General features: G+C 49.8%; 1 protein-coding gene across 1 annotated transcript; it reads right to left on the reverse strand.

Moving 5' to 3' along the window:
• Window positions 1-6,874: 6,874 nt before the first annotated feature.
• On the reverse strand, window positions 6,875-8,003 carry LOC119095749 (cuticle protein CP14.6-like). The gene is made up of 3 exons (XM_037218604.1): window positions 7,995-8,003; window positions 7,548-7,615; window positions 6,875-7,331 (listed from the first exon to the last, which is right to left on the reverse strand). The coding sequence occupies exons 1-3, from the start codon at window positions 8,001-8,003 to the stop codon at window positions 7,049-7,051; spliced, it is 360 nt and encodes a 119-aa protein (XP_037074499.1). The 3' UTR covers window positions 6,875-7,048.
• Window positions 8,004-8,258: the final 255 nt, after the last annotated feature.

Genomic DNA, 8,258 nt, shown 5'->3' on the forward strand with positions numbered 1-8,258 from the left:
GGCTTGAAAACACGGCGACCGTTCAGAAATGGGCTTCAGTGGGATAGATGGGGCTCATCATGTCTGTGGGTACAAAAATATATGTTTTAGATCCACAATTCCACATAGTTGGATAAGTGACAGGGAAGCATCGTATATATATATATATATATATATATATTATATATATATATACGCATCACTTATGCACAATGTTATGCGTGAATTTCTTCAGATAAGAATATCTGCTGAAGCATTTTATCCCACATCGACCTACCTGCGATTTCAAGCAGTAAACTAGGCATTTTTTTGCCTGTTCTTTTTGCAGGGAACGACGTCACTTTTGTAGAAATAACGATAGCTCACAACATTCAGGCTTCAAAGGAATCCAAATCAACCAAGGTCATGTTCAGACTGGATCCAGCGTCGGCTCATCCCGAGGTTAGCATAAAGTCGCCGTTTTCTGCACTTGCCTGAGTAACCGTCTCACTGTGGCCCGTGATGGCCTCAGCGCTCAGGACAGGTCCCTCTCAGCACACGGCACGGACCCCTGTTGGTCCTTGGGAGGGACCCCTGTCGGTGCACGGGAGAGACACCTGTCGGTGCACGGGACGGGCCCCTCTCAGCGCACGGCACGGCCCCTGTTGGCCCTCGGGACGGACCCTTGTCGGTGCACGGGACAGGCCCCCGTTGGCCCTCGGGAGGGACCCCTGTTGGTCCCCGGGAGGGGCCCCTGTCGGTGCACAGGACAGGCCCCTCTCAGCACACGGCACGGATGCCTGTTGGCTCTCGGGACGGACCCCTGTCGGCGCACGGGACAGGCCCTGTTGACACAAGAACGGGTCCCTGTCGGCGCACGAGACAGGCCCCTGTTGGCACAAGAACGCGCCCCTGTTGGCGTACGGGACAGGCCCCTGTTGACACAAGAACGGGCCCCTGTCGGCGTACGGGACAGGCCCCTGTTGACACAAAAACGGGCCCCTTTCGGCGCACGGGACAGGCCCTGTTGACACAAGAACGGGCCCCTGTCGGCGCACGGGACAGGCCCTGTTGACACAAGAACGGGCCCCTGACGGCGCACGGGACAGGCCCTGCTTACACAAGAACGGGCTCCTGTCGGCGCACGGGACGGGCCCCTGTTGACACAAGAACGGGCCCCTGTCGGCGCACGGGACAGCCCCTGTTGACACAAGAACGGGCCTCTGTCGGCGCACGGGACAGCCCCTCTCGGCGCGGGACGGACCACTCCCGGCGCGGGACGGACCACTCCCGGGGGGACGGACCACTCCCGGCGCGGGACGGACCACTCTCGGCGCGGGACAGCCCCTCTCGGCGCGGGACGGACCACTCCCGGCGCACTTGCGGGTGAAGACCGGCTCTGCTCGCAGACCGTCGGTGACAATCTCACGGCTGCAGTAATTCCTCTCCTCCATTACAAAGATGGTCCACTTTTCCGACATGAACTTTGCACTTTACTCAACAGGCCGAGGTTTCTGTATGTGCCCGGCTCGGTTTGTGACGCACTGTGTAATCATTGCTGGTTATCTGAGCCGTTCTGGAGCGTTTCGCCGAACAAATTGACTGGATGTATACCTGAAGAGGCTTATCTTGGGTTAAATGGCACGAGTAAGTAAACCAGATTAACATGAGTTGGTTCTGAAGCAATCATCTTCATGGTTTGTATAGATACCGACAGCCCGTTATCATCCCAATGCCCCTACGTGTTTGCGCGATTTACTAGCGGCGTAACGAAGCACTAGCGGCGTAACATCTGTGGAGATGGTGGAGGGGACAGAGGCGCGATTTACACTTCGCTCATTGCCATGGATCGCTGAGGAGTTTATGCTTAAGGCTGTCCGAATGGAGAGAAGTTTCCCTGCCCCTTGAATCCACTGCCCTTAGAAAGAACCACTGAAAATCTGGCTTCTGGCTGGTGGTTCGCAGTTTTCAAAGAACGGGCTATTAACGTTTGAAAACTCAACATCTTCCATCATTTCTCTTAGTCGAAAACCATAACATGAACTTATTGTATAAAATGTGGCACTGAATGGAAAAGTTAATTATGACTTAAAGCCTACTGTGCTTTGACATTATTTGATAGTCACTAGCGTTTGACAACAATCATGGCGTAGACGTATGGGGGAGGGGGCAAGGCGATCATCATCTCCACTGTGCGGGAATGTTTAACATCAATCCTACGGGTAATGAATGGGGAATCGATTTCAAAAGGCTTTCTCCATAGCTATTCGTGAGCCAACTCTGGTTTCACTGTACATGTTGCCTTGCAAACAACTTCAGGCACAGCATTTCTCCAACATCCACTAAGCCTAAGTGTTCTGTGTCAGTTTAGTAGATGCAAAAATTTTGGAGGTTTCATTCAGAATCATGTTTTGGCGCTCTGCGAGCCCAATTTCATCACCCTTCCAACTGGATGTACTATACTATTTTTATCAGATAGCTTTATCAAATAAATTATAATAGCTTTATCAAAAGTGCACATATTAGTGATTGAATGCTTAGCCTCAATGTCAGTTCAGTTCTTTAAATGAATGTTGTAGGCCGGGTAAAACCACTTTGGAGGAGGGAAGGGGCACTTGGCCACGCCTCTGGCGCATGCGCTTGGCGTTTACAGATATGGCGTGTAAAGCTACGCAATCTTTGCGTGCCTAAGCGCCAGGCAGCCAGCGCTGTGAATTTTCACTGTTGGAGCTTCCCTCATCCGCAGGACTTAATTTGCCACCGGGACGTGAGCAAACCCACCTGACGCTCGGCGGCTGACGAAGGGAATGGTGTAGACGCAGGCCCGGCGCTGAACTAGTCGTCCGGACTGGCGTCAGGGAACGCTCACCTACTGAGCAAGGTGTGCCAGCTCGTGCTGCGGAATGCGCGGGACCTGCAGCATGTCCAGACCGAGGGTGTCTTCAGCCGGCAGCAACAAAGTCACTCGACTTAGCAACTCAGCCAGCTGGTCAAGGGTCGATGGAGGTACTATGCTCTGTTTATCGTAAGAAAGAACGGAATTAAAGTGCTGCCAACAATTTTGCACGGTATTTTGCGCGTGGGTAATTATTCGAGTGTGCTGTAGCCCAAATATACCGGCATCATGACCGGCATCACTTGGGTGTTGCGGTAATATTTTACGTGGTGAAAACTTTTTATGTTGTTTTGCTTGTATGTTTCATTGTCTTTTTATATCTTTTATATGTTTTAGTACCTACTTACCAATGAATGAAAAATCTAATCTAGCGTCTGGAAGGATTCTTGGGGCACAAAGCAGGGAAATTGTTTATAATGTGTATCAACATTTTGTCGGAGACCGGGACATGAAGTTGAAGGCGGGAGACGATAACGCCGTCCGGGAGAGTCCATTATTAAGAACAGCAGCTGTAACGGGCGTTGGGAAGACTACAGTCTACCGCATACAACGTGAAGCCCAGAATGGTGCCAGACTGAAGTTGCCAAGCCGATTCCGACCAGCTGCAGCAAGACCAAGGGTGGATCTAGATCCGTTCGATGTTTGCGCGATGAGGAGAATGGTACACCAAATGTACATCGAGGGAAAGCATGTTACTCTGAACACCATCATGGATGCTCTTCACGAACAGCTCGGCGTCACCATGTCTAGATCCGCCGCAAGAAAACACCTACTCGCGAACGGATTTAAGTACCGAAGGATCGACAAGCGCAAGATACTGATCGAGAAACCTCATATTGCAGCAACGAGATGTCAGTTCTTGCGGGAGATGAGGAGGCTGCGTAGAGAAGTTACCGATAGCAAAATCATTTATACCGACGAGACATGGTATAATCAGTACGATATGGAGGACTTGGCGTGGCTGGACGGTAGTCAAATCAACGGACGGAAGAACGCCATTGGAAAAGGAAAACGTTTTATCATAGTCCATGCCGGCTCTTCAGAAGGATTTATACCGGGCGCACTTCCCCACCTCAGGACCGATGGCAAGAACGCCGACTACCATACGTCGATGCACGCCGACTGCTACGATAAGTGGTTCACCTAGTGCCTGTTTCCGAACGTGCCAGAGCACTCTGTGATAATCATAGATAATGCCTCATATAATTCCCGTTTGTGCCAAAAAGTGCCAACTTCTAGCTGGCGTAAAGCGGAAATCCGGGAGTGGTTGCAGCAGGCGGGTGTGACCATCGACGAAGACATGCGGAAGGTAGAGCTGCTGGAGCTGGTCAAGTCCCAGAACCGGAAGAATGAATATTTTCTGGACAACCTTGCTAGAGATCATGGTCATCGGATCGTTCGCCTGCCGCCGTATCACTGCGACTTGAACCCGATAGAGTTAGTGTGGGCAAAGATGAAGCGCGTGATAAGACGGGGGAAATTGAACGGGGCGGATGGAGAAGGTGGAACGGCTGGTGGAGGCAGGTTGTCGCAGCTGTCTCTCCAGAGGACTGGAGTAAGTGCTGTGAGCACGTCAAAAGGCTGGAGCAGCAGTACTGGACGAGTGACGGGCTGCTAGAAGATCTCCCACCGGTTGTCGTAACAACCGATGATAGCAGCGACCTCCGGCACCGACTCCGGCAGCGACAACGATGAATGAGAACAGTATGACACATCGATCATGAGAAATGTTTCCGTTCTCGTTCTTTTGAGCTGACTTCGTAGCGTTTACGTGGGATGTGGCATGTAGTTATGTGTGGGGTGTTTGAGCTGGATGTCTTGTACATACATCTGCAGCTGAATGTTCAGCGTTTTGTTCAATACCTTCAATAAAACTGAGCGAATTAATGTTCTGTGTTTGGGATTTTCCCATGTTATTCATGAAACAGCACCAGTCTGGAGCAATTACTGAATGGAAGTATAACGTAACTTGCTTCAAAGGTAGGCAATGAATTTAGAACCTAGAAATAATTACCAACGAAAATAATCCCAGTGCTAAATATATATATTATATATATATATATATATATATATATATATATTTCGACCAACCATGTGAACATGAAGTTGCTGCAAGCAATGCAAACATCCAAAACTGCTATTGCTTCAAGAGATCCGCAGTGCTGTCCTGCAGGCCTTCCGGCCAATTTTGTTAAGTTTGAAAAAATTTCAGCGTGATGCTCGTGACGAATTGATTGACCAGCTTTAATTCCATTCTTTCTTACGATAAACAGAGCATAGTCGCCAAAGCTGTCGCACTACGCTCCATCAGCCTGAGGACCTTCGCATTCGTCCAGCATGTTATAAACGTCCCCTTCCTTCAAAGAACACACTGGCAAGCTGGATGAGTGGCCTCCAGCTCGTTGTTAGCGTCATATATGCGGCACCCCAGTGCTGAAGCCGGCAGTGAAGACAATGGACCTGTTGAAGCGCATCTTCTGTACCTGCTTGAACGATATGACATGACACAGTTGACAGTCGTATGTCTAAAGCTTGTTGTCAAACGAGCAACACTGTTGTCATTTGATCCGCTGCATTGAATATTAATTGTCAGAAGCTTTTGAACCGGTACTTTCCGGCGGCCATGTTAAACAAAGCTTATGTTTCAAGATACACAGGGGGGCAATTTAGCACGGCTAGTTTGGAACGTATTGAGGAGCAGGCTTACAAAGTAGAGAATTTCTGGTGCCTGGAGCAGTAATTTCACTTCAGAGCATGCCAATGGTCACAACCGAGCTTATCTTATCACATCTCATGCTTGTTTCAACATCTTCAAATGTGGAACATTTCCTTTTAAGGCAATGTTCCACACTTGAAGATGGTCAGGAAAACAGCAGATATGATGAAACACGCTCACTTGTAACTATTCGTAAGCTTTTAAGCGCAAAAGACTGCTCTAGGTAACAAAATTTGTTTTCAGTAAATACGCACCTCAACACGTCATCTTTTGATGGCGTCATGGGACGTTTGTATGACGCCAACTGGGTTACCAAACTGGCCGTGCGAAATTACCACCCAGACAAACGAGCTGACTCACTTGTAGTATTTCAACTTCTCGAGAGGTAACGTGGTAACAGATACGTCTTTTCCCGAACGCATGTGTCGTGCGCGTAGGTTTGGTGCGCATGGCTAATGGAACAGCAAGATTTAAATGGCGTTATTTTGGTGCCATGAATGTCTGTGGGACCTTACCATAGTCTTTCCCAAAAAGCGTGTATATGTTCGCAGGCGTGTTCCTCAGAAAATAGAGGGGTTTAGGTCTGCAGGATGGAAGGGCTGTGAGCTGCATCGAATAATCTTCAAGATGGCTATTTTAGTTCAACTTCCCATACAAGTACGAACCACTCTCGTCAGCTGCGCGTATGATGTTTTTCACTGGTGCGCTCTTGACAGAGATCTTTCCTGACTGGTGCCATGAATGTGGCAGAACTCATAGTCATAATTAAATAACGTATTTTCAGCACCACCTGAATGACGAGCATTCTCTGTTCAGTATTCTCGAGACGCAGCTCAGCTCTTCGAACCGGACATGTGGCCAGGCGTGTGGTAAACTGAGTCCCGGGCCCCAGAAACAGCGTCCGCTATGTGAGTCGCAGAGAACAGCTAGCAGACGTCCTGTCAGGTGGGACTCAGGCTGGTGGGGCAGCTGTCCTGTGGTTTGTCTGGTAAGGTGGGACCGTTCGGGTGTGGTACAGCCTAGAAAGCAGCGGCACATTATTGTCTGTTGCACCGGAATTGCTGCACTGGGTTGATGGAATTAGTTTCCACACCCACCTCTATGGTTTGAAGGAGGTTGTAGTCGTACCGGCATACATTTCTCGTCAGCCTCGTATGGCATGAGCGCACGACTATGGGATATGAGTGCTGTAAGTGGCTGTCTCCTGCTGTTCGAGGACTGTACTCTTTCGATCAAATTGGATTTATCGAAATGATGGTTTTGTGCATAAGTAAATGCAAAGGGCTAACACAAAACACGAAAGCTGGCCGACGCATCGCATCTATTGCTCGCATTCCATCCAACCAAATAAATTATCAAACACATGACACGCACACATGGATATACACAGACAAGCGCATACCATCAAGGACGGGACAAACACTCGTTGCTTAGTCAGGTACAAAGCTGGTTGTATGTCGTCTCCACGTTTTCCTGTTCTAGTTGTAGCTGGGCCCGTAGCCAACCCGCACCTCGTACCTCTCTTCATCATCATCGTCATCAGACACCTCCGGGGTAGGGTACTCGGTGGGCACAGGGGTGGGCAGGTGGTCGCCCTGGGGCTGGAAGCCGTTGGCGTCGGCCACGTACACGACCTTGTAGACGACGCCGTAGGGACCAGTGTAGCTGAACTCCCCGTTGACGTCATAGCTCTCCTCATCGCCATATCCCTCCACCGGCCTGCCAGACTCGGAGGCGTAGATGCCGTTCTCCGTCTCGAAACTGGAATGCAACTAAGCGTTAGGTACCCTACAAGCATGCCATCTCACAGCATGTTGAGGCTCAGGGATGTGGCGTTTTTGCGTTTGCTCCCTTAAAATGACCTTCACAAATCCCACGTTCGTAATGAGCATTTCTCTAATACAAAACTGAGTCACTTACTGTGAGTCGTAGGACTGGTCGTCGCGCAGCTCAGACTCCTGCTTCAGGATCTCGTACACCTTCGGGGCCTCGTAGCTGCGGTCCGGGGCGGCAGCGGCCACGGCCACAACGACGGCGAGCAGAACCTGAAAGAATGGACAAGAATGTGATGAAAGATATCGCATGGGTCACCACACATGGTTAAGCAAGGAGAAGTGTATGTATGTGTATATGCAGTAGTATAGATGGTAGAAGTAGCAGTATAAGCAGACACTACTGTCGTAACGAGGGAATGCTGTATCACTTGCCACCGTTTGCCCCAGTTGGTCGGAACTACATAGCTCCAGATATGCTGGTTGTCCTGAAGGGTATCCTTTTGTGAAGTCAGACGTTATTTACTTTGTTTTAACCATATTTGAAGGGAAACCCCGGCTGCATGCTGCAAAATATTCAATCAACATTTCTTCCATTTTTGAAATGCTTCTGCTCCGGAAGCTGAAATCCCTGTTCCAAGCAAAACCTTACCAGCTTCATGGCTGTCTTGGACCAATTGACTCTGTGGAGAATCTGATGCTGGCCGAGAGACCGCCACTCGACTTTTATACGGCCGACCGGCCGGGGCATTGCGACTGGGCCGGCGGCGACGTTCAGTGGACCCGTCCTCATCTCGGTAACTGGGTCACGGAGAGGGTGTGGTCGGATGATGTACGTACCGACACAGTACGAGGGTAAGTAGATATGTGAATGTGAATGCGAAAAGATTCCAGAGGCCTGACCATTCTCACTGTG

This window comes from Pollicipes pollicipes, unplaced genomic scaffold, assembly GCF_011947565.3.
Source record: "Pollicipes pollicipes isolate AB1234 unplaced genomic scaffold, Ppol_2.1 Scaffold_4219;HRSCAF=4965_pilon_pilon_pilon, whole genome shotgun sequence".
NCBI classification, from domain to species: Eukaryota; Metazoa; Arthropoda; class Thecostraca; order Pollicipedomorpha; family Pollicipedidae; genus Pollicipes; species Pollicipes pollicipes.